This window comes from Meleagris gallopavo, chromosome 11 (genome assembly GCF_000146605.3).
Source record: "Meleagris gallopavo isolate NT-WF06-2002-E0010 breed Aviagen turkey brand Nicholas breeding stock chromosome 11, Turkey_5.1, whole genome shotgun sequence".
NCBI classification, from domain to species: Eukaryota; Metazoa; Chordata; class Aves; order Galliformes; family Phasianidae; genus Meleagris; species Meleagris gallopavo.
In genome coordinates this window covers 18,084,949-18,112,115 of record NC_015021.2, presented here as the reverse complement: position 1 = coordinate 18,112,115, position 27,167 = coordinate 18,084,949, and the positions used below count along the sequence as shown (strand labels likewise).

The 27,167-nt window shown below is 37.4% G+C and overlaps 1 protein-coding gene and 1 long non-coding RNA gene across 2 annotated transcripts in view; both read left to right on the top strand.

The window, feature by feature from the left end:
• The window catches only part of LOC116217062, a 105,427-nt gene extending 101,651 nt beyond the window's left edge, over positions 1 to 3,776 (top strand). Inside the window, exons 7-8 of the long non-coding RNA XR_004160988.1 lie at positions 2,782 to 2,860; positions 3,055 to 3,776. This is a non-coding gene — a long non-coding RNA (uncharacterized LOC116217062). The remainder of the gene's footprint in view (positions 1 to 2,781; positions 2,861 to 3,054) is intronic.
• A 942-nt stretch (positions 3,777 to 4,718) lies between these two features.
• Positions 4,719 to 27,167, top strand: part of NAALADL2 (N-acetylated alpha-linked acidic dipeptidase like 2) — a 291,771-nt gene continuing 269,322 nt past the window's right edge. Inside the window, exon 1 of the mRNA XM_010716883.3 lies at positions 4,719 to 5,025. Coding sequence (XP_010715185.1) covers positions 4,983 to 5,025 — 43 coding nt within the window. The 5' untranslated portion in view covers positions 4,719 to 4,982. The remainder of the gene's footprint in view (positions 5,026 to 27,167) is intronic.

Here is a 27,167-nt window from a genome sequence, read left to right as displayed (position 1 = left end):
AAAAAAAACAACAAAAAACCACAAAACCCAAGCTGATTATTTTGATACCCTTTATCAAATTTGTACACTTGGGAATTTGATCTTAGAGTAATAAAATTTATTTAGTAGTTGCACAAGCTAGAGTTCAGGATTAGTTAGCACTTAAAGTATTAGCTCTCTTGCCAACCAATATTACGAAAATATATCCCTCATTCTTATGCTTTTCTCTTTTTAAGCTGCTCGCTTTACTCATTCATTTTATCCTTTGCTTTCAATTATCTGCAAGATTTATCAGAAGTAAGGGTGGGAGTAATTACTTTTGCAGAGATTTCTAAGTAAAATGAGCAACTTAAGAAGTGCTCGTTTAAGTCCATTGCCTTTTTAAACAATCAAGTTGATTGAAGGGCAGTGAATTTTGTCACCATTACTACTAGATCTTACATACTCTGCAACAATATCACTTGCAGAAGCCAAGTTTGAAAGTCTCTCCCATGCGTCAAACTTTTATACATCTGTGTAATTTTATTTTGTTTAACATCAGAGACCAAACTAGAAGGGAAGAGAAATGTTCCTTTTTCTACCATCTACAAACTGACTTTGTACTGTGTGTGCATAATTTTGGCTTCTGTGTCCTCATCTCTTAGTAGCTGAAGCCAGCTTGAGTTGCTAATTATTTTCTACAGTTTTATCTGTATTTTCAGAAAATAGGAAGACTCAAAGCAATAGAAGTTAAGCAGGAAAGCATTGCTGATTTTCCTTTTTTTTTTTTTGACTTCTAGTACTTTTTTTGCAGGAACAGATTGAAAACTGGAGCTTCAGAAATGACATACTGACAAAGCAGTCATTTTCTGTGCAGGGAAGAAAATACTTTTGTTTTGGAAAGCTGTCGATGTTCTTGTTTCAGCTTTACAAATCAGGATATTGAGTGATCATTATTATAAGTTGTGGTTTCCTCACTAAGCAAGGAATTGGGTAAAACTTGAACTAAGGGTCAGTCATTTTTCTGGATGTGTGTAAAAAAAAAAAAAAAAATCCTTATTCTGAGAAACAATTCTCTAACCAAGTGGCCAAGGGACAGAATGTTCCTGATGAATATGGAAGACTTCATTCGTAGTTTTCTTTTGCCCATCCTATGTCATTATGATGCAGGTTCGAGTGATCTTCTTTTCTGAGGGAAAATAATAATGCAAAAGCACTTATGGACTAAAACTTTCTTAGTGGAAGGCTCCTTAGAACTGAGTCTTTTCACAATAAAAACAGTCGTTTCAGCAATGATACTTTTCTGATGGCAAGTGATCTTCTAACAAAGAGCTCTAATGAGCTGTAATTAGTGCTTAGAAATAAAAGAGAACAAATTGACTTTATTTTCCATTAAACTCCAAAGTGGTGATGTTTGCATCTTTATGAGGAAACAGTGGTATATAACTTCATAACTGGTGAAAAACTGTTTACCAGAACTGAAATTGGGAAACAAAGAAGTAACAACCAAACAGCAAACCACAGTTTAGCCAGAGGAATGGGGGATAAAAATCTTATCTTAGTAAAGTAAGTCTTTCTTGTATTTTCTCACTAGTCATACATTTTGCCCAGCCTTATTGCTGTTGACAGAGAGTATTCAGTTTCTAATAACGTTGAAATGATGCTTGTATTCACGAGTGATGTTTTCAGTATGATGCAGTTGTCTGTTCTGCATGCCGTGCAAATTCAAGGCTTTTTCTCTCGTAGCTCTGATTATTAACATCATTAAATTAATTTTTTGTTCATTGTATTGTCAAATTGACTTTTTGAGATCGAGAAATATTGCAGTATCTGTACAGTCAGTAAATATACAGAAAAATATGGGACAGTGACCCCCCTACATTGTCATGTTTGAGTCAGTTCTAGAACAGTGAATGGATTAATAATTCTTCCTTTGGAAAGCACTCTGCTTAAATTATTTCACACAATTGAGCACAACAAAGGCTTTTGGAGAGCATAAAACTAACCTGACCATTTCTAACCGTAAGTCACTGTTTGAAGGGGGAGTATGAAGAAACTTGATTTTTAGACTTTTTTACACTATTCCCACTTGTAGGATTCTTTTTGAAGGAGGAAATATTTTCAGCACTATCACTTGCCTCTTGAAAAAATATTTGAGTAAGTTGAAGATGATGTGATTAAAATGCTACAACTTGAACTACAGAATATTTCTGTAGGTGCTAAAACCTTAGGATCAGAATCTTGTTCCTTAAAGAGGATGATCATGTTCTATAGCTAAGATATTTTTTGGTAACTCAAGTCTTCTGTTACCACTGAAATTAGTAACTCTCTCTATACGAGGAAGGGCATATCAGAATATAGTATTGAAGATTAAAACACATCATTATGATTTTCCCTATTTAGGAGTTTTAGTAACATAAGGTATGTGAAGATTTGTCTTTCAAGAGGTTGCCAGTTTGCGTTTGAAGAGAGCAGAAGTGTTTTACATGTCTCTGTCTTGCCAGCTACTTAACAAAATAGATCTTGCTTAGCACTGTAGAACTTCTAAGTGGTTTTCTAGTTATGTCTTTTAAATACAGAATGTCAATGTTCTTATTATAGTCTATATTATGTATAGTCAGAACTACACACTAGACCATTAACTTCCCTGAGTTTGGCCAAGAAAGAGTTTCTGTACTGCCTCCTCCATGATTACCAGAAAGGGATACATATGACCCAGGTATTGGTTCCCAAATCAAGCTAATGTTCAATGGTGTTTTTGCAATAGTTGAAAGTTGAATTAAAATAAATACTTGTCTGAATATTTTGCTCCTTCTGTCTTAGGTGCATCTTGTCAGCTTTGGGCTTCAAGAAGGTCACAAAGTCTCCTTTTGGATTGGAGACCTGACTGGAACACAGCTAGGTAGATGTAGTTGAATACTTCATTAAAATCTCATTATTCACTTTTTGCTTGCTTGTTCCTTTAGCTGTACTGCTAGATACTTTCAGGAAGGGCCATTTCAGTGTCACTCTTGAAATAATCACCAAGCTAACAAATGATTTATTTAAGCATTTGAATGTAAAAAATAACTGAACTTATTTTCTGTCCTTAACTAGAAGATTTGGAGCTGAGAAAGACCTGCTTGTTGCAGTTGAATATTTCACTCATATTTTCAAGTGAAAACTTAGAAAATGAGTTCAAAATGATTTGCAGCATTGAAACTGGAAGCTGTTGTGTGTCCTCTGTCCAGTCAGCAGAATTCCCCAAGTATCTTCTGGGTTCTCATCTCCTGTGCTGGCTCACAATTGGTCAACAGCAGCTTCAATTCACTGGCAATAAATGAGGTAAGGATTATGGGGGGGACAGGGAGGTAAGACTTTGCTGAACCACAGAAATGGGAGGCTCATCAACACCTTTCAAATGTAGTCTGATGGCTCTGTCTATAAAGAACCCTTTCTGACTGTGGAGAGAGAAGTTAAGTGATCTAATTGGATAACTGGGCAAGAATAAAACATGCAAATTCTTCTCTGAATCAGGTGAGAAGTTCTGGAATTCACTTCTCCAATGGTTCAGACTTGGGATATGAGCCTTACCTTTGTAGGCAAATTCAGATACTGAAATACGGCTAAGAGTTAGCTGAGCATGTAAATGAGGAAGTTACTTAGTTGTATGCACACAAAGTTGCCACAGAGTTGACAGTGAATCACTAGAAGACATAAATATTTTGTTACTTCTGTCTATTTGATGATAAGCTTGAAGGGTATTACTGTCTCTGAAAAAGTTCTCTTTCCTGAATAATGGCTGTGTTTTAATTAGTATATTTACTTTAGAAATTCTACATAACCTAGTCCAGATAAATCTTAAGCTAACAGGTCTTCAATATTTTTCTTTGTTCTATGCTAATAAGTAATTTTTTGGTACTTAACCAAAAAAAAAGCAAAAAAAAAAAAGAAATAAAACCAAATCAACAGCAACAGTATGGTTTAGTTTAAAAACAGCTCTAATTAAACAAAGTTCTGAAGTGATTGATTAGACCATTCTGAGTGTAATCCAGACAGAGGTTAACTTTGTGGGAGCTACTTAGTTCTTTTAATTAGTCATTGTTCCTTTCAAGTAGTGCAGTGGCTTCTTCAGTTTCTGTTGCTGGCAGTCATAAATGTGAATGCTAAAATAAAACTATGACTTCATAGGCATAGACCAGGTGTACTTGTTCAACAAATTGATCGCCTAAGTACCAGAAACCTTTGACTTCTGAACTAGGAAAAAGTAAATATTTTCTTGGAACTCAACTTGAAGCCAGGATAAGATTATAATTTTGTGTCCTTGTTCTGGAGCAGTTTGGGAAGAGAAGCAAAATCACCTTTCCTTTTGTTTATAATCCCTTTCAATTACACAGTCAAAAAAAAAAAATCTGAAAATTACAGTGTTCAAATAAAGCATCTTCCTTGCAGGTAATCCTTGTGAAAGACAGGGGAAGGGAGGGTTTGTATTTTAGTTTTGGAGTTCTTGGCTAAGCTTTTGCCAGTGGGAGCTGAATCTTCTGCAGTTGTGTTCCTCCATGGTGAAGAACTGTGTCTGCAAATTCCCATCCTGCAGGCATGGGCCTCATGGTTATTTACTCCTAGCTTTCTTATAAAATGCAAATTGAGAGAATCTTTAAATTTAGTTGCAAAATTTCTGCAGGCTTTGGCATTTTTACTAAAACACCTGCTGTGAAAGATGAATGTTCTTCAGATCGCTTCCTGCGTAGAAGTGAAAGTAAAGGGTGGGGAACAAACAAGCGGGAGAGTCCAAAATAAGACAAAGCAGGTTGCCTGAAGCACATGTTAATCAAAAGAGATCAAAGGATATGATGTCAGTTTATAGAGAAACAGGTCAGGCAAGCCCAGGTAACTCAGGAAGCAGGATGCTAATTATTCACAAAAAGTCAGGTATACGGTTACCGTGCTATAGTTGAAAGTCAGGAGGTCAAAACTTGCGCAGCAACTCAGCCAACGTGATAGAACAGCTTTGCTCCTTACGGAGGAGTTTATCCCTGTTAGAAATGGAGGAGAACGAATCAAGTTTGCCGAATGCTTCCCAACAAGGTAAGAGCATGCAAGCTTTGAAATGCTTAGCTGGTAAGAAGTTTGGTGCATTGTTAGTCACTGCGTGTAGAAGCTTGTTTCACTTTCAGCTGTGTTGCAGTGTGTGCTGCATGTCCACACGAGTGGACTTGGTTTTTAGACATGTGTGTATCTGTGGAAAAAGAAAGCCCACATCTCTTGTCTCTGCAGTGCAGTGGTTTTTGAAAACAAAGCACAACAAGCACAGTATAAAACACAAACTGCGTAAGTTAGAAGAGCAAGAAATGGTGCGATAAGATCGTGTGAATGTTGGCGCTCTGTTGTCAACAAAGGCTGCTTTAAACTCAAGGTGAGCTGTCGATGTTGAGGTTGCTTTTTCATGACGTAGCTAAATTTGCTGCAAATATTTTGAGGATAGGAAGTGTTTCACGCTTTTGCACAGAGTACCTGTTGCACCTAAGCAGGGCTTGGCAGATCTGCAAGCAGGGAGAACATGGTTTCCCTTTTTTGTTGTTGGCTTATTCCAGGTTGTTTTCTTTCTTCCTCTGTGGGCTGTGCTAAGGTAGCACAATGCTAAATAGTCCTGGTAAGTACTCATAAGAATAGAGCACTGTCCTAGGTGTTTTAAATTTTCAGTAGAAGCCTGTACATGTTCATGAATCTTACTTAGTCCTTCTTTTGCAACATAAGTGTCAAGGTTCTGCTATGAAAAAGAATGTTTCCCCTGTAGTCCTTTTTTCTTCCAAGAGATGGTTTTAATGTCACAGGAAATATTATCTTCCTGAGGAATTATTCCATTATTTTATCTTCTTAACATGCGGTGTTTTTTCCCCATGACACTCAACCTATGTATTTCTTTTTCTTGATTTACCAGTCCCTTCCTCAGCTCTTTCTCATATTTTGCATACCAGCAACAGCTAAAGCTTTGGAACTATTTTGAGTTCGGTAAGAATCCTCAAGCTATTTTAAAATTTGCAAATGGGTTTTCCAAGCGACTTGCTAGTCGTAGAGAAACTGTGTTACTGCTTTTCCCCTGAAAGTTATTCCTCATATATATATGCGAGCATATTCTGCTGGGATTCCAATATGACCTACGTTAAACAGGAGTAATTCTGTTAATGCCCGAGCGGACTTCCTGCATTGAGAGCTTCTGAGAGTGGAAATCCTTTCTTGGTTTTCTATCGTTTTAACATGCAGTGAAGTAAGTTGAAGTAAGCTCAACGTGCATCCAGATTTTAATTCTGGAAAAAGCAGTTCAGTAGTGTAGAGATATAAATACTACTTCTGTGCCATGGTATTGAGAGCTTATAGTTTTTCTCTTTTCATTCAGGATCCAACTTGAGGTTCAGTGGTACACTCTTCAGAAATATTTGCAGCCTAATTCTGATTTTAATTTTTTTGTTGCAAGTGAGAAGCTGTTTTACTGCTGCAAATAAAATTATATTAGTTAAACTTACATAAGTGAATCAGGCCTGTTGCATTTTATACGTGTCCTTTGAGAGCCATGACTGTGATCCCAACTTGATTTGTACCTTTTCTTCATTAGTGTAAGTGAGCTTAGTCAAATGAAATTTTTCAATGATTTGCATTACTGGGTGGAATGAGAATCATGGCTGCTCAGCAATTTGTTTTTGTGAATAGAAATGTTCTCTGTACGTACACCCCACTGTAAGGGTTTTTTGTTGTTGTGTTTTTTAGATTGCCATCAAGGTGATGTACTGTTACTTCTGCATGTTTGTTTTTAGAGACTCCAAAATGGTGATTTTGCTTGTGTTTTTATTGGAAAAAAAGTGAAAAAATTAACATTGCTCAAGATACCTGTCAAAAGCACTGCTAGTCAGATGACTTCCGTTCCTTTCACGTTATTTATTTTTAGAGAACTTTGGGCTTGTATGAATTACTAAAGGTGCCAGATTGACAGTCCTGGAGGCTGACTTCATTTATTCATTAGCAAAATGATGCAGCCTGGTCAGCAGGTGCACGAACTTCCTCACTGTGTTATGCCCATGTGTTTCCATTCTGTTGTGGAAAAAAACAAAACAAAACAAAACATTTTCTTAAGGATCCAGGCATTTCAGTCCTGTTTGTTCCTTGTCTTTCCCTGCAGCGTTTTCTTTTAAGGGCACAACGTAACGGTCTTGTGATGATTAAGTTTGTGCACTAAGGGTTATGCAGGGGCGTTTGTTTGATTTCACTCGACGGGTGTCAGATGGTGAAGAAGGCTTGGGGCTTACATCGGTCAGTAATTCTTGCCATCTGGTCACTCCACCATCACAGTGTTCTTGTTTTACACCAAGGGTAGTAAGCTACAAGAGTGACTTAGCTCCTGGTTTGGTTCCATTGTAATCATTTTACTACCTCTGTAAATACTCCAGCCCTCCATCTCCACGGAACTGGCAGCGTGGGTGTGCCTGTTGGCGAGATCAAAGTGAGCCCAGAACAATCGGCCTTTGACTGCTGGCCAGGAATCGATTCCTGTTCCAGTGAGCTCCCTGCAAGCCTTTTAAAAATGCACTGCAGCTGACAGTGTACCTGGTATTCTTGTGTGGGCTTTTTATTATTTTTATTTGAATCAAGATCTGTCCCTTCCTACTAGTTGTTGTTTTCAGTTTTCTGTGAATGAAGTTCTGTTGACAGGAGACTCTGACCGTCCTAGCCCCACAAGGTGCTATTCCTGTAAACATTAATGTGATGTCATACATGAGTTGTAATTGATTTCACACTCTATTGTATTGCTAGATGGTCGTATTAGGTTTACTCACCTGCTAAGTGTATGCAGTATATGCTTGCTTCTCCACGAAGCTGAACTAACAATTTGAGGCTGGTGCAGCTTAATGATTCAGACCTTGAGAGGCACTGGGAGTATGCTAGAAAGGGAGAAGTCAAATGAGCATTATTATTGTACCATCCTAATTTTTTCAGTGCTCTGCTATGCACTGCTTATTAACATGTTATTTTAAGAGTCATCATTAGTATTTTATAAATCCTTAATATAAACATGTGGTTGAGTATGTTATTGTATTAAACTTCCAGCAAGTTCGGTTTCCTTTTGTAATTAATCCGGGCTATGGATCAGCTCTGAAGCATGTGTTCCTTGGGGTTTGTTCTGATGTTGATTATTTTATTTTTTTAGATCAATATATATATGTAGTCTCATGAAACTTTTACAGACCAAGTCTAAAAGAAGCAACTAGTACTTTTTGCTGAGAAAGGCGATAGGAAAACATCAAGAGCATACGTAAAGAGCATGGCATGCTTGCATGGAGCAGCAGGAATTAGAAAGGGAATGTCTCAAAGTGAATGTCAGAAGTGTTTCTTTTCAATCTCAAACGTCTCTTATCAAGAGAACTTTCTGGCCACTAACTCTACTTGCTAGGTTATTTCAAGGAACAACCTCATTCCTCAAGTGTGCTTTAGTGGGGCTTTGGGTAATTCTAATGAATGCTGTAATCAGTTGCAGTTTTTAAATGGAATTCTACAGCATAAGATGATAGATGTGAAGGTCCATTGTTTAAAAAATAAATAAAATCACACTTATGCTTTGCATTTAATTCTGAGGATCTCAGTCCCCTGAGTTCAGTGCCTGTTAGCTATCTGGACAATTATTAGCAGAACATCACTGGGTCTTTTCTTGGCTCTTCTAGAATGATAATAGTGAAGTTTTCTGTGACAGCATTTCTTACATAGTTTGACTCTATTCACCAACAAGGTACAGGAACAATAGATAATTTAAAATAATTCATTTTATTGCTGCCTCCTGTAGATTTTTGACTTTCGTTTCAGAGTAGCGAGTGTAGAGAGCTAGAGAAGTATGTACTGATCACTGTCCTGGTGCTGTGAAAAATATGAGATTCTGATAGTCCTGTAGAGTCATCAGCAGCAGGATCAGCACAGAGCACTCATTTGATTTTAATCATTCTGTTTTTTTTTCTAGATGCTTTTAACTCTTTTCACAGGTATGCTATTTTTTTAATGTTGATTTTTCTGGTTTGTGTTTATAAAGCAGGGTGTGAAATTGTAGTTCTAGAAAAAATATCCTATGTAATGCAAGCATATTAAGAAAGAAACTACTTAAATTGAAGCATGATAATTGTGAATCTCTTCCAATGATGAGAATCTACTGCAGAACTGAGTGTCAAACCAAAGGCTTCCAGCTCCTAGTCTGCTTTGTGTTATTCTTATTTGGCTGTTATATTCTTCTCCAGTTTTTAGAGGTGTGTTGCAGATGATTGCTTCTTGATCTGTATGCCTGGAAATGAAACAAGATAGCAACATCTTGTAATAAATAGTACTGAAATTGAAAATGTATAGCAAATGGATGATGTTTGCAAAGTGTCCAAAAACTTTTATTTCTACGCTTGAGCTGCTTTCAACTTTGAAATTCTGCTAGCAGGGAAATAATTTCTAGTCAACTGTAGGTTCTATCAGGTTTTGTTTGCCACTCAGGGGGCCCAAAGGAGAGTGTTGGTCTTTTCCCCAATAAATTGTTGGCCAAAATATGTCTCTTAGCAAATGAACAGAAGTAAGGTAATTATATTTATTTTTGTTATTCCCATGCCTCTTTTGTCTGAATGAATGGCACTTACTGGAGAAAAGTAAAGAACTGAGATTGATGCAGAGGGGATATCAATGTAGTTTTAGCAGTTCAGATAAAAGAAAATAGAGTTTGTATAAGCTTCGTTGCAATGGTGACACAGGTTTGTAATTGAAAAAGTGCTTTGCATTTGTAGCAGGTCCTAACAAGGTCCTTTTCTCTCTCTTCCTTCTCCAAGTACAAGTTTTCTGGAAATGGATGGGATTTCTTGTACCTTTACGTAGAGGACACCAGAGTTCTGCTGGAAAAGGCGGTGGTGTACAAGTCTTTTTGTCTTTTTTCTTTACTTAAAAAACAATATATTCACTGATCTCCACCACAGAAGAGAGTGCAATTTTGAGGTTCTATCCTTAAATACCAAACACTCTCAATTTGCTGTTAACTGTTCAAATATGCTTCCTAAAGACAAACAAGATTATTTTCTTTATTGAAATATAGTTGTGATCAAGGTACTGAGATTTCTAAGGGTTTTATTGTTTTTTGGTGTCTAATTATGACTTCATAATTAGGATATTCCTTATAAGGCATTAGATTTTTTTTGAAGCTCGCCTGAATGCAATGTAGTGTTGTTACATAGTATATTATGGTTAAGTAATGATGAAATTCTCCTTATAAAGTCTACTTTATTATACGATTTCTACTTCTCAGCAATTTTGTGTTGCTTTTTTTTCTTTCTTGCTGCTAGGTAGCTTTTTCTGTATGTTTGTTATGAAAGTCAGAGTCAAGCCAACAGGCAAAACATGAGTTGGTTAGGAAGTCTACGCTGTATAGAAGAGCATTGGCACAACACCCATGCAGTATGCTCTCCTGTGTATTATTATGTAGTGAATTCTGGAAAATGTGAAACTGGCTATTGGATAACTGGGCCAAATCTGCAGACTTGATTTTCATGCTTCTATTATTTCTAGTGATTCAGGGTGGCTCTGTTTGTGTCTCCAGACTGTCTTAATTCATGTCATATATTAGGTATCCTTCTGTGTATGAAGCAGCTCCGCATTGATAGAATGAAGCTATAACATACATTGATAATTTTTCATCCTTCACTAATGTGTTTCTGGTCATATAACCAGGCAGCATATTTGGGGGAGAAGATATCCTGCTTGAATTTTGCCCTCTGAAACTGAGTTTGTTAAATTAAGGAGTGCACTGTGGAGGTAGTCTAACGGAATATCATAGACACAAAGTGTCTACATTTAGGCACAGGCCTAAAAAAGGTGAAGTGGGCTGCTTTGGCTTCGTCTATGCTTGGTGATGTTGCTGCTGTCACACAAGTTAGTGCAAAATTCCATACTCATGAATAGTTAAAATGTATTATGTTTACAAAAGTCAGAGTTATTACATGGTACTGTAATTGTATCTTCTCTATCAGATGAACTTGAGGACATTCAGGCAGACTTCAAATATTTCAGATGTTCTTCTGAAAGCATATTTTTCTAAAAGATTTTTTCAGAGGCCATTTGACTCACGCAGCAGTGAATCCAACTGAAGCTGTGCCTTGGGGGCAGGGGAAGCAACCAGGTTTGCTTACCTTTCCATGTCTTAAGATCATCATATCCCAAGCTTAATCTCTGAGCAAGAAATGGCCTAAAGCTGTGCCAGCCTGAGGAAGTGTGAATGTGTCACCACATACAGAACAGAAAAGTACCTTCTTCTGTAAAGCAGAGCACATATCTGTCATAGATGATGTTATTTCATTACTTACTGTGGTATCTTCTAGGTTTCACTATCATTTTTGCCTCCGGGCTGTATTTCATCTGGTGCAGAGCCATGCATACCAAGGCCCACTCTGAGTGGTGGTGCCACTGCTTTTACCCTTTTCCAACTTCATGTTTCCAGTTATATTTTGGTAATATATTGAAACCCTTTTTAACATTCAAGAGGCTAAAAAGCTTAACCTAAACTAATTCTGTGTCTGTGGAAACAGAGGTAGAAAGTGAAGTGGATTTTTTTTTTGTAGCCTGAATTTTACAAATCTATAGCACTAACAAATAGTTTCATAATAGTTTTGACAGCATCTTTTTCATCAAGTAGTGATTGTGTGGAAGTTCCATTCTTGCTGTCTGTTTAAGCTCAGATTTTATATGCTGTCATAATACAATGAAGTTCACTGCACTTTTTTCCTGCTTGCTCTGCAAGGAGGGGCTGAGTCAGACTGTATTTGTTCTTATGCTTCATCAGCAGAACTGTTTACTAACTACTTAGTTGTATTTTATTTGTGAGGATACAATGAAAGTAATGTGCTTGCATGGGTATCGGAGGGTTTAATTTGGCCTGTGATTAACATTGATTAAGACACAGGAGCAAGGAATAATCCAGTTTAGCCTCCAAGGGTGAGTTTTCAGGGTTGAAAATTTGAAAACAAGTAAGCATCTATTTGCTCCTACACTGAAAGTATTTGACTTGCAATTCTGAGAGTTATAGTAATTCCAAATCATGGCAAAATTGACTGTGCAGTAAAATCAATTTTCTCTTCATAGAGGAGATGCATACTTGCTCTGGATCAACTGCGCTCTCTTGTTTGCTGTCCTTTCTCTTGTGAAATCTTTTCTTAGTATGGCTTGGGTGGGCAAAAAAGTATAGGTGGACTATTCCTGTTATAAATTTAAAGCCATTCTAATTTTCTGGTCAATGAAATAACAGGTACCATGTTAATCTGGCTGCAGGTGGTTTTCATGACTCAGGTGGCGGCCTGTTGTGGTGCCTCTCTTCTAATGAAGGCTTCATGACAGCTGAGCGGTAAAGGAGAGTACATTAAATTTTCTTTTAATTCATGGGTTTTCTGGCCATCCTCCTGGAAACTGTAGTCTAGCTGTTGATTAACTGTATAAACCCATGTCCTCTACATACCTGAACAGCAACAAAATGTTTATAACTGCTGCTCTGCTGATATAGAGAATTGTTTCCCACTTACTGTTCCTACATTTATCAGATTACATGTAAAAACCATAGAAAATCCTTTATATTATCCATAAACATAAAAGAAAAAATATAAAAAGCTATACTACATAACTTTGACTTAGTCAATAATTCTAAGCTTAGCCTGAGGGGTTGAAAAGGGAAATTATTTCTGTTACAAATTTTAATTATACCATAAACTTTGGGAAATGGCTATTGATCTTCAGCATCTGGCACCAGAAATGTTGTCATTGTCTTTTGGTTATTTAGTTGGGAATTGCATTGTCATACAAGATAAAAATAAAAAACACCAGAGGAGATGATGTACCATATGCAAATGAGAATATTTTGGTTTGTTTATGTACTAAAAATATTTTATTGCTGAAGATTTTTTTGTTTCTTACTGGATGTTTTTAGCTATCTCTAGAGAAATTTGCATTTAAGATGCAAGAAAGTGAACTCTAATTCTATCAAAGACACTTTCTCACCATGGGACCCTATAATATAAACAGTATGTTTCTTGTCTTAGAGGTACATTTAAAATTACGATTGCATCTCAGTTGACTTCATTTGCTGAGGAAAAAGCACAGTTCCAAGGACTAGTTGAGAAAAAAGTTGGAACTTTGTTTCTGTACTTCTTCCTTTTAACCTTGGTTCGAAGTAAACGTCAGTGTAAAAATATTGAGTCTTGCTTGAAATAGTGATTTGATCTGATAAGAAACCAGCTGCCTAGCTAGCATCGCTTTTCAGGAGAGTGAGGTCTTCCTCAGTTGTCACTGCTGCTTTATGTCGTTCTACGAAAGGTAGATGAAGGAAGATTTCTTTCCTATCCAGGAGAACTGGAGCTACATAAATTCTGTGAGGAAAACTGGGGTAGAGAGTTTCCAAGAATGGTCTCTCGAAGGACGGATGATGGAGGGCCTCTCACTGTGCTGCTTGTGATGGAGACTAACGTTCCTTGTACTCACTCCCTGTGGGACTACAAAGGTGCTTGCTTCCTATCTACTGCATAAAGCAAGGAGGCAGTCTGCATGGCCTTGATGGTTGTGCCCAGCTGGTGATATTTTACTTAGTCCAATGCACCAGTGAACCTAGTCTTTGGGCCAACAGTTGTTTCATTGCATCCAACACAAGAAGAGAGGATGTTTGTAAAGATATAGCATGCAAGTAGGCTGCGCTGGAAGTGAAACTCACAAGGCACCTTTGAGAAATATTGTACTTTCATCATAGGGTGGATGCTCCTCTATAATTTCTACGTGTTTGTTCTACTTAAATTCTCATCTTTGTATCCTCCAGCATCCTGTAGTGAGAATTGATACCAAATAACATCTGAAATTTCTTAAATTTTGTGCATGTTACAGTGATGCGGTGACCTCTTACTGAATAGTAAACTAAGTGAAATAGGACAAAGATGTCTTCAGAGAGGCAGCTCGTAGGAGTTGTTGCCAATTCTTCTGCAGGAAATTGCTCCCTCGCAGGGGTTTCTGTCAGTTGTGTGGTGATGCTTGAACCCTTCCAGCTGACCTTTTGCTGCGAACAAAAGGAGTAGCAGAATATCACTGATGCTTGCAGGCATTTGAGGTGGCCAAACTGACAGGTTGCACTCCAGCAGGTAAACAGTAGACTATTAAGAACACACAGAGATGAAACGTGTCGTGTGAGAGTCAAGCATTTTGTTGGCATGAACTTCCATGGGGAAGGCAGCTGGGTCTGTTTCAAGGACACAGGGCAGTGATGCAGTTTCTGAATACGTTCAGTGGCAAGGTATGTCTTTTTGTTTAAATGTTTTGATATAAGGCTAAATACTTAAATGGAAAGATGCATACGTATTCATTTCGTGGAGCAGGATTAGAGTGCTGTATTTACTGTAGAATCCTCTGTAAAAATAAAAACACACTCCCCAGTGTATTTTGGCTTCTCTGAAGAGTCTTAGCATTAATTGAATTATGTTTTTATCTGTCTTAATTTTCTGAAAAAGAAAAAAAAGTGTGAACCTTTTTACAGGGGAAAAAAAATCCATGTACCCATCTAGTTCTCTCTAAAAATGTCGAAGTTGAAGAACCAAAATCTGTTTTGATTTCTTCACCCTGTTGTAGTTACTATCTAGCTGTTCAAATTGGGCCTCGTACTTCAACACTCTAGATGTGTTGAGCCATTTACTTTGGTGACACAGAGAAGCTCAATATCTTGACAAATGTAAGCTCTAACTTTTATATACTGGGTACGGTTTCTGGCTGGCAGGTCAGATTTGTGCTACTGCTGTATGCAGCTATGGAAAATTCATGTTGGTGTTGCTGCAGTTACTACACTGAAGCTGCAATACCAGAACCCATTAGCTTTCAGTTAATGATAACCGAAAATATAATAAACTGTGAAGTAACCTAAATATTTATAAAAGGTGTAAAGATTTTAGATGAAAATGTAATAAGCTCTTGTCTTTTTGATTTTTATTAACAAATTTGTTATGGAAGATATACAATTAAAAATACAAAAGACTTGCTCTGGGGGAAATTTATCTTTTGTCTTATGTTCAACACAGTGTGTGCTTGAGCAGTAGGTGACTTTCTCTAAATTTTCGAGTGCCTATATGTAGGAAGATAGATGCTTCTGGTAGGGAAAAAAAACAAAAGGGCTGTAGCTTGTACCTGTTAAAGCTAACTGCAGAGTTGTACTTGGGAGACTCGAAGCCATGCGTGGGCTAAGATGGAAGAGGATTTATTTCAATTTTTGGTTGAGTAACGGGTTTTTCTGTTTGCTAAACCCCTTGGCTTGTTTTGTACATGTCATTTGTTTCACTTAAGCTCTCATTTGAGATACCTGGATAATACTGCCTGTGCTCTGCAAGCACTGCGGGTTTAAAATGTGTCAATAAGTCCCTAGGAGCCTTTACCTTAGTATGATGTCAAGAGATACTTGCAAAGAAGCTTCATGGCTTTAAATGGCTCATTTCTAGTAGTAGAAGAATGTGCAAATTAAGTAGGAATGGGGGGGGAGAGGGGTTGAAGGGGAGGGAAGAAAACCAACACCCAAAGACTTCTGAACATACTTTCCTACTGTGTGAGGTTAGAACATGCTTAGCTATTAAAAATCAATATGAATAGTACAGCTCTTATCAAGAGGAGTCAGAACTGAAAGAGAACAAGGAACAAAAGGAAAGAGATAATTTGTTCAGAAACCAATTCTGCAGCTTTGGTCAGCTAGGAAAGCTGGCAGCACCAAACAGCTTTGTTTGCATTGATGGCAACAGGGAATGGAAACCTAAAACCAAGGAGTAAGTTTCCACTTTCCTGAGGATGTTCAAAACAGCTAATTGGGCTGTTCATCTGAAATGCTGTAGGCACTGTTCTAATACCAGTTATAAAACAGGTTTAAATGCAAGTCTTGATGTAATTATTCTCATTACCTCCCTCCTTTCTCATGTAGAAGAGCTAGGGCAGGTTTCTGGGTGAAAGAGGGTGGTGTTACTTCAGTGCCTTATGTGCTCAGTTAGATGAACACTTGTTCTTTTTAATTCGTGTTGTCAAGCTCCATTTCAAATTGAGTATCTCTAACCACTCTGCAGAGACGATCAACAAGCAAAGTGTTCCCTTTGGTGTTAGTTCTTTTTACCTGCTAGCCCCTCAATTTTACATTGGTCAATTATTAATGAAAGTACAGCTTTCTTAAATACAGAGGATGAAATTTGGCTTAGAAATGCAATGTATTTTTTATTCATTCTGATAATGCTGGATTTTCAAACGGTAAGCTGCATCCTCCATTGTTTATGTGAATGTCAAGAGTGTGAAACAGCGGGAGCTGATGTGCTGGCTCTGCTGAAGGTGGCTCTTCTGATCCTCGAGGGACATCACAAGGATCTATAATCCAGTCTTTCTTTTACCATTTCACTCTTCAGTGAAGATTATAGATTACAGGTTACAAATCTGTAAATCATTGTCTGCAGATGTTGCATGTTTTTGCAATCAAAGGAGTTGATCTGCAACTTAAAATCCATCCCACTTAGAGTTTTTGTAGTGTGTGGGTGTATGCACAGTCTGGTGTTCTTGTTCTGCCACTTCTCATAAAATCAACGGCATGCAAAACACATTGTCTTCCTATCTTGGATATGTAATTTATTTTGTTGAATTCTGCTCTCCCACAGAGCATGATAGAGACAAACCGGTAGAGCAGGGAGAAAAGGCTGTGGAGTGCCTGGTTGTATGCTTTCAGTGGCTTAACACAGTGACTGAAGGGTACAGTTGTTTACACACTTACCTTATTACTGAATTCATTCATTCAGCTTTATACAAAGTGAAACATTTGTTTTCTTGGTTTTTAAATATGTGACTGCACTTCTAACCCAGGCAGTTGGGGATGGTTCACAGGCAATAACCTATCCATTCTGCTGGTGCCTGGCTTGGGCAAGATGCCTTTTCTGAGCAGTGTTGGTGATGGTGGGTGAGGCTGTCTTCTTGAGATCTACCCGAAAGCAAGAGAAAAATCAAACTGAATCTGAATATACAAGGATTCTTAGTGTCAACACATGTACACAGCTTTAAGGTATTGTCATTTTGGGTTTATTTCCTGTAATAAGGAAGGTAGCCCATTGTGACTTCAGCTTATTGTTTTGTCTTTGTGTGGGCTGAAAGAAAACATTTTACTGAATGTAATGCCTGCGTCCCAGTTCTGCAGCCTGTAATGCTCTGCTCTCACTAAATGAGTGTAAGGGCCAATTAAAGATATTTTTGTCTATCTGTGGAGTCAGCTGCTGGGTTTAAGAAATTCTGATTGTTTTTCCCTCAGTTGGTGTCAGCTGCAACTGTTTGAACTGGATTGACTTTTAAAATGCAATTACAGCAAAAGTGAAAGTTGGAGGAAAGAAAAATCACCTTCACGTATCTTAAGTGTTGTATTTTTTTATTAAAATAACATGGGTTTTCTGTTTCCTCAGAAACAGATGTTTGTTTAAAACTAATCATGGACTTGGACTCAGATTTAATTTATCATTTAATTTTGTACCAATCTTCTCTAAATGAACTGCCTCGGGACTGAACGAATAGGAATTTCCTGTATGCTGAGGGCTTTGAATGTTGGTCTTTGGGTTTTTCCTTTTGTGCAGACAACTAAGTATCCCAGGAAAAGAAACAACTGCTGGTGAAGCAGGCTCATGTATATAGATATTTGCCAGAAATTAAAAGACGCGGTAACTTCAACTTGCAATTCATCTAGTTAAGTGTAATTTACTTTGGTCCAAATTAGATCTCAGTTTTAAAAACTTGGAGTTTTTATTAGTGTCTTTTTTTTCCAGCTGTGAGAATCTGTGGCATTGGCTGGGTTCAGATGGTTCATCTGCACTACAGCTGAGGGAAGACAGATTTAAGTGGAGGCAATGAGATACAGCTGGGATCCTTAAATTACTTTTGACCAGATGTGAATTAGGCCCACTGAAATCTCATGACTGGCATTTTGGTTTTTCTGTATGAAAATTCTAACCTGAGAAGTAAACAAGTTTATTTGAGGCTTTGAACCCAAGCCAATATTCACAGCCTTTTCTAAATTGCAATACTTGGACAGACTACAGATTCTATAAGTAAAAATGTGTGTTTTTTTTACTGAACAGTTGTGAACTCGATTTGAATTCCTGCTGAAGACCACAGAAATGTGGAGAACATTCACATATTCTTGTGTTTCATTTAATTTTCTTGGACGTGGTTCTTATTCAGAATTAGAGGGGGGAGCACCCAGTCCACTTAGTAGTGACCCATGTCTGGCTTTTCGGGAAGACAACAAAGGATGTAGTGAAGGAACAGCAACTCTGTTAGTGTTGTGAGCTTACGGTGGGTAATGTTGAGACCTGAAACTAGAATCAGTTTCTATGTGCGTGCAGGGCTTCAACTCTTACACAAAAAGATCCAGAACTTTGTAATTAAATCACAGTTGGTTGCATAACTTAAAAAAAAGTCATCCTCTTGGTATGTTTCTGTTTGACAAACTGTTTTTAGCAAACCTTTTCTTGATTCTGGTTTATTGAGTTTATAGGCTAAAAAGTTGTAATTGGCTATATTTTTCATTTTGTATCAGTTCGTTTTCCTTGGGTGTTTGCTGTGGGAAGTTATCGCGTTTAGTTTTTTGAATATGCACACTTGTTGTAAAGATGGCAAGCTAAGAGGCATGATTGCTTACTGTACTAGAAGAAAATTAAAATCCTATGTTCCATGGAATAGAACGCTGAGATGTTTAAAAAAGCAGTATTTTATACAGCACTGCATTGTTCAGTTATCATTTGTAAGCCCTGTAACCATGAGGTATTTCAGCCATTCTAAATTACTAGTGTATAAACGTTGAAATTATGTCGAGTATAAAGATAAACATTTCTATTATGCTTTGAAACTTGAAGATCATCAGTAACTTCTTATTCTTCATAAAGTTCAATTTCATGCAAGAGTAACTGATGTTTTCAGACAGTGATGCTGTGGCTTCAGCAAAGCTTTAGTTGGTAAGGGAAAATAAGTATGAGAAATAATTTTTGACTGGTTTATGGTTGATTTGCCGGGTCTTTTGTGACAGTATTTTCCATACTGTGTTATTAAGCTTGAGTGTTACTGTGTTAGTCACTTTATGCATCATCATAATTGTATAATTATTGTATTTTATATATCCAAGTTTGTTCCCGTTAGCCTTCATTCTTAAATCGTTAAAGGCAGATTTTAAATGCAGTATGATTTAGAATGCTTTTTCTTAATCAGGTTGATCATTGAGAAAGCTCCTGTGATATTGACTTTGGCCATTATCACATTTTCCTTTATAAAAATCAGTATTTCTAAATAATCTGTTGTCTCTTTAAAAATAAATTGAAATTAAAAACATTTTCACCGTATCTAACTATATTAACTCCAGTGTGAAATTCTTTTCTTTCCCATACTGAGTCAAATTCTAGTGATTTTTACTACCCTCTGATTTGTACTGTTATCCAGCTTTCTTAAGCGTAATCGACAAGATGTAACTGTTAATGTATCACTCAGAGTCTGTAGGAATATCTACGTAGTGCTGTGATGGCTGACAACATGTGGAAACCCAATGGAAATGATGGGCTTAGTCCACTGTGCATTTCATCTCTTGTCAGAAACACAATGACTGCCATCTCTAAATCTTGAGGTGTAAGATGCATTATCCCAGCTGTGATGTGGGGGACTGTGCTTATCTAGCAAACCACCTGTTTTCTCTTTGGATTACTGTACTGTTCTTATTTCGCCATCTAGCAGAACTGGCAGATAGATGTTTATTTTGGTAGCAGTGGTTTTCAGTAAAGTCTGTTTTTATATTTTTGATTTACCTTTGCTGTACTAATAGAAGCGTCTGAGTTTGGTTGAATTGCTTCACATGATTAACTTCAAAATAGAAGTTTTCAGCTGCTTTTGAAAATAAAGTAATGGCAACTTCTTTGTAAAAACATCCTACTTGCAAAAAGTTGGAGTTTGTGTTAGGAAAAGCATCGATGATGGAAGTCTATAATCTCAATTTCCTTTCTCTTCTTAATGCTAAAGGTGCTTAAATACTGATAACTCTTTAAACGTTAAAGAAGAAAATATGGAAATAACTTTAGGGTTAAGAGTTTTGGTACAAACTCAGGCAATACTTATGTACTGAAGTTACTGGTGATTCAACCTTCATCTCATCACAGTAATTAAATCCGAGTTTAAAATGATAACTTGGAAAAATGATAATTTGGAAAAAATATATTAAAAGGTCTAAAAATAAACAAAGGTGATTGCTGTGAGAGTAAATATTCCTACCCTCTATATGTATTTCTGATAAAGGATGGAACGTTTAGCGAATGTGGAAGGAGAATAAGTCTTTTCCTTTTTTTCCTCAGTGAAAATGAAGGTAACTGTGATCTTTGTGTGATTGTATGTCATTAGCTGTCCAGTTTGGCTCTCATATCTGTAAACCATTCTAAATCGTAAATATTTGGAGTAGTTCAAAGCTGCCAAGTTGTGCAGTACCGCAACAAAGAAGGATTAGTAAGAGCTGCTAATCCTTGTGGTTCCCACCTCCATTTTTAACTGTTTCTAATCTCAAACCAAACTTCTAGTTTTCAATTAGCAAACTAAATATTTGAGGAAAAAAACTGTACTAATATGATATGACAATATATCCCTGCTTCTTGTTGTCATGTCTCTTTGCCTGTTGCACCACAAATAAAGAAATTTGGTGTCATACGTCTGCTTGCACCCTTTTAAATACTTCTGAGACAATAGGAGGACAGGAGGAAGAGAATAACTCCTTTGGTCTTTCCAGTGTAGCACATATGCTAAGCCTTAATTTATGGAACACCATCATTTTTTCTAGTTTAATTTTGCAGCTGACAGTATCACGGCATAAAAACTATGAAAGAAATTTTTAGAACTACAGAAATCCTTTTTTTTTTTGTACTTGTTAGTAGTAGATCTTCTATACTACTTAAAGTTCAAATTGTATTTATTTATTCTGTAAGATAGGGATATTACCATGCTTTTTCTGTCCTAACATCTGGGGCAATTCAGCTGTGTGTTGTGTTGGAGGAAAGGAGGGCTAAGAAAGAGCTACAAACTTGATAACCTGATTATAAAAATGATTATGGTAAACTGTGTGCATCAGGAAAGCATTAAACACCAATTAGGGTTCTGAAGTGTTAGTCATTACGAGCCTGGCTGCAGTTGGCACACTTCTATCTTGTGTGTTTTATTTGGATGCAATAACAGAAGTGTAAATTAGGATTGGGAAGACCAGACCATAAGAGAAAGGAGAACAAAATATCGTATTTTTAAGTCCTTTTCTGGAGGAAAATGTTTTGTTTTGTTTTTTTTCCTCTTGTTAAGAAACAGAAAGCTAATCCTACCAAAGATATTCTTTTACGTGCTCATGGTAGAAATTAGCCAAAGACTGAGTCCCTCTGGTCTATGGCTCAGTGTTAGTGACATACTTTATATTAAAGTGGAGAACCTACGCTGAGTCACAGCTGAGTGATGAGTCTCTGTAGGAAGGGTGGACATGTGGTCTAGAGGCTTTTTGTGAATGTAGAGTATGAAGTGACATGCTTGCATCCTACCTGGGATACTGGTCATCTACTGTTGTTTTAGCAATTCATTGGCACGCTAAGGCCCAGAGACTCCGCTTGGTCAGGTCCCTTCTGGTTGTGAGTGTTTCTGCACCTTCACGCTTCAGAGGGGACTCCTGCGTGCAGAACCCAGCAGGCATCTCCTGCTCTAGGTTGTTGCAAGTCAGTGCAGTGATCTTGAAAATGTTCAAGTCTCAAATTGAAATCTGCTGGTCTCTTTTACACCTCTTTGATTTTTTTTTTTGAGGTTTGTTTTCAGTCAGATTTCAGATGATTATAGCTGTGGTAAGTGTACTGATAAATAACAAAGCACTTGAAGTTGCTTAATGCAGGAATACCTTAAGGTTGCTAAAAGTAGTTAGAGCTGATGTGCGTGTTGTAGATTCCGGGTTCCCAGACTCCAGCAGCTTCAGTCTGAATGCTTGTCTGGCTGTTCAAAGGTCGCTATGTGTTCTGCTCCTCAGAAACATGTGGTGTGCTGAGTACACAACATTGCAGGTTTATTCAGGAGGTGCTGATAATAGCCTTGGTTTGCCGGTTTGCTTGGTGCTGGCTCATGTTTCCAGCTTTGAAGTGTATAAATGGGTCTAATTTACTTCAATTTAAATGTTGACGATTCTCTTTCTCTAAATAAAGGGAAGCATGCACAGGCAGTCCAAAAAAAGAAAATTTATTCTCCTGACAACCCTAGTAATAATTTAATATCTAAGAATCCCCTCTACATATGTTTTACCATTTGCCATTAAAGTATTTCTTATATCTTCAACTTTTTAAAGGCATTGATCAGAGGTTAAAACCTTTCAGACTTGTTCTGACAGTACATGCTTATTGGAAACCCGTGGAATGAAAACCTGTTGTTTACTCCTCTCGCCGTTGTCAGTTTTCTCTAGCTCCATAATGGTCAGGGTAGCACAGGAGTATTTAGGAGTTCTGGAGGTGGAAATGTCAGTGCGTTATCAAACTGATATTTGATTTGATACATTGATTGCATATGTTTTAAAATAAGACTTTGACTAGCTGTACATACAGAATGGTACGTTCTAGAGCCCTGATTTAAATTGTGCTGAGTATGCTTAAAAACTGTGCTATTTCAATACGAAGCCACCCTTACCTCATTGAGCTTTCTTTCTCAGTATGTTTCATAGGCGGCAGCCTCAGGTATAAATGGTACAAATAAATGGCTGGAGAGGAGAAAATCATCGCAACAACAAAACAAAAAGCCAATAACCCTATGTATCCCTGGAAAATGAACAGGGCTGCAGAGGTCTTGGCTCACTCCCCAGCTGTCTGCACACAGTGCCCTGCTCGTGGCACTCATTCAGTAGTGCCGGTTGTCAACGTGACAGGGTTGAGACTAATGTGAGCACACTGCCAACACAAAAACATGAGAGCAACCTGCACGTGGCTGCGTTCTGCTGCTCTGTGAGCACGGGAGATAGATTTTTGACTGTTTTTCTGGATTGTTATGATTACCCTGCTCTGTCTAGTGCATTGTAACAAAATGCAGTTGCAAACCTGATGCTGGAAGTGAATGGAAATGAACACCGGTGATGCTTTAAAATTCTTGATAGCTGGCTGGCCTTGCTATTTCCATTAAAGGAGTTAATGAAAAAGTAACTATTCTGTGCTTTAAAACGTTTAGAGGATTTCTGACTTTATATTTGAGGTGGCTTTCAGTGCCTCTTCTCCTTCCTTCACTGCCAGCCTTGCTCCTGGAAAAAAGGGAGGGAATTAGTCTTCCTGGCTTCAGAAGCCATGTCTCCTTGTCAGGCATGTAATGAACACAAATTGCATCCCCTATGCATCCAGAAACCATGTTGGATATAATTAGATGAGGGCAATTATGAAAGCAAATAATTTACCCTGTCAGGGTGCTCATGTTCTGGTGGAGAATTGCTCACAATTTCTGTGCCTTCCTTTACATTACAAAATAAGCACAAAGTTATTCCTCCTATAATGATTGATCTGACGAAGTGTCATAGTGGTTTGTGAAATTTGGTCACTGCCAGGGTCTCATAATTTTGGTGATGGGGCTCAGTAGGTTGGCTGATGGTTGGACTTGTTGACCCAAAATGTCTTTCCTAACTTGAGTGATTCTATGATTCTGTGACTGTAAATCTTCATTAAAGAGGCACAGATCTCCAATCTCCTATACAGAGATGTGTTGCCTGCTTCTAAATGACATGAATATGAATATTACAGAAAATAGAACACGCATTCTGAACTGAGGAAAATGTTTTCTTTTAAAATGAAAATATTGTTTCTGTTTATGATAACAGCTGGGGCTGTCATTAGTTTTTATTTCCTTTTCCCAATACTTTTTTACAGGAGAAGACAATAAGGCCCTAAAATTGTTACAATTACATCACCACATTTTCTGCTAGGAATATCATTTATTGGCTTTGGGTTAGGTGTCTTAATTACTTGATTATTATGTTTTGGAACTGGATAAAAGTCTCCTCATTTCTGTGGGACTTCAAGTGTGATTAATAGCAGTGAAAAATATTGAAGTCATTAGCTCTTAGTACTCAACATTTTGCTTTTTTTTTTTTGCCAAGATAGAAGAATGTGTCAATAATAAAACAATTTTAGTTTCAAATGACCGCTCATAAATATCTAGTCATTTAAAAAACTATCAATTGTTTTATGAATTTTAATAGAATGGTTGCAGTATTATGTAAAGAAAGGAATGGCATAATTTGCAGTAGCGTATTAATTCACATCTTTTCTTATACCTAACTTTTTAAATGCTAGTTGTATTTGTGTGCAAGACAACTCTTTATTGCACGCATTGTGAATCTTTTCCTACAACACTGAAACTCATTCCTTGCTGAATGGAAATATGGAAGCATTTTAGTAGAGCCAGTCCAAGCTAGCACTGTTTCAGCAGGGCAGAGGAGTTGGCTGTGTCTAGTAATGGAGAAAGGATGGAACAGACAGTACTGAGTTAAGTCTGAATTGGCATCATTATGATTTCCCACTACTCTTCAATTACATCATTTTTTCAGCAAAATAAATAAATGTTAATGTAGACAGTAACTATGTAATGGTGTATGCTTCACTCTGCTTTTTTTTTTTTTTGCTTGAAAGTGATGAAGGTAATGGATTACTTGACAAGGTGGTGCTATTGCTTCATACTGTTATTTTGTCATGGTGGTAGGGCTAGAGCATTGTGTGCAGTCACAGTGTGAATTCATGGATAATGATAGAAAACATTACACAGTTTGTAATGGACAACAGCAGACAGGAATTTGGTGTCTTCCTCTAAAATCTATGATCAGAGCAAATTGTGGTGTTCAATGACAGAATAGGACAGTGGCTATAGACAGACATGGGCGGAAAGGTTAGAGCCGTATGTTAAAAAAAAAAAAATTAGAAATCATTCAAGTATGCTGTGGCTCTAGAAATAGTGAGAAGCTACAGAAAGACCTAGTTGCTGAGTTGTGGAGGTGATTATTCTGGTCAGCTTCAGTGATTTTTCTGTATAGGAAAACCAGGTTTGAAATGGAGTTCTGCTGAGGTTCAGATAGAAGGATGCTTGTAGGGAGAAGGTAGAGAGGAACAGAAGTAAAAATGAGAGCTTAGTAGAGCTGCGTCAAACCTGATAGTTGTGGGTCTGAGAGGCAGAGGACTGTGAGTATGGATCTGTGAGGGCAGCAAAGAAAATCGGAAGTGATGTCCGTCAGCCTCAACTCACCATACAGAGTCTGAGCTGGCAGGAGAAGGGAGCTGCAGGGATCAGTACACCAGAATACCCCTGAGTTAGGATTTCAGTGTCCATCCTCAGTTTGAAATGCTGGAAAATTAATTACAAATAACTGATTGAATACTAGATTAGTTCCCTACCAACATTTTAATTAACTACGATTAAAATTTTAGGTTTAGATTGCACTTTGTACTGATGGCTCCCTACAAAGTTTTATTGCCTTTAAATGATACTGTGCTTTTTTGATTAAAAATTTAATTTCCTGTTAAATAGAAAGCTCGGAAAAAAATCTGTCCAGCTGCTTTTTATTTTAGCCATCTTTGATGGGAAAATTAGGCTTTGAAAGGTATCTGAATTTTGCAAAAAGTGGAATCTAAGTTCTCTAGTGTATTCAGATATGCAGAAATGAGCACTGTAGAGCCAGTATCTGGAAATCAAACATTGTGTCGTGGCTATAAAAGGATATCACAGTCCTTGTACAAGGCCCTTCAGAAGTTATTTCATTAAAGTATTAACTCAAGCTAGAATTTCAGATCACTCCTAATTTCAAAGGTAGTTAAAATAATTTATTAGGAATTGAATGTAAGCACTGATCTCGGGATTTAAATCAGTAATGTGCTGAAATCAGAAGACTCAAAAATTTTGCTAACTTTTCAGCTTATGCCTTGAAATAAACCCTCATAGTTTCTTACAGACCTGAGAAAATACCAACCTTTGATTTTATGTAGATGCAAGTAAATAAATTTGTCCCAAAGTGTATTCCCCTTGAAATGGAAACATCCACTTTGTACAGCATGGCACTGCTGCCGGGCTGGGAAACACTAAGCCTGCTGTGACTTGTTCTTTTCATCTCCCTTTTTCCCCCTATCTTCCTCCATGGTGCTGAGTGGGATGGTGACTGGGGAAGCGACAGGTGCCATGGGCTGGGGTTTTAGTGGGGGACGTGTATAATGTCCCGTTCTCTCTTGCCACCGCCCTGCTGCCGTGTCCCTTTTGCTGTGCAAAGGCAACAGCATTGCTCTGTGTGTGTGTGTGGCACACAGCAACGCCTTGTATGATAGATGCAGCTGCTTGTAATCTGTGTGGATAATGGTGTTGTAGGTGACAGCATGTGAGCAGTTCAAGAAGTGGAAGCTGATCCACTTCTGAGGATCTGAGTCTGGTACATCCTGCAGCAGGCAGTGGGGAAGATGCCAGCCGGATCTCTGTTATTCATTGCCCTGTCCCCACGTCGCTTCACGTTATGTGATGACAATATCACTTTCAAAATTGCTGAGACAAATTTCTTTCAATTCAGTGCACGTTTATGTAGTGCAGCAAGCAGTACAACTGGAAATTTTTTGTGTAATTATTCTTTATTCTAGATATGTTCATAGAGAAAGGAGTCTATTGCTTTAGAAAAATTGTTAGTCTCAATCTCATTTTATGTTTAAAAATGAAAATGTTTTCTCCAAATATGTCTATTGAGCAAGACCAATAATCAGCTTTGAAGTTGGTGGTGTTTGCTTCTTGTCACAATTTTCAGATATTTCATTGATTTCTGATATTTTTGACACATTCTGATGCCATCTGCCCATATTCCGGCAAGTTCCTTATATTAAAACCAGTATTCCTACTTGTCCTCTTGTTTTCCTTTATGCAAGTTGCGACCCATAGAAGAATAACAAACATTTGGAAGAGTCAAAAACAAATCTACAAAGCAAATCTGTTCATAAATGTCTGTTCATAAAAGACTTTAAAAAGAGACTATTTTTCATTACACTTGTGCCTACTTTTGCGTTTCCTGAAATGGCTAGAACTAATATCAAAGATTACATGCAGTATCAGTAGGCTTGTGGGGTTTGTTTTAGACTAGAAAAAGCTCTGCAGCTTAGAGATAAAATGTAATGTAGTAG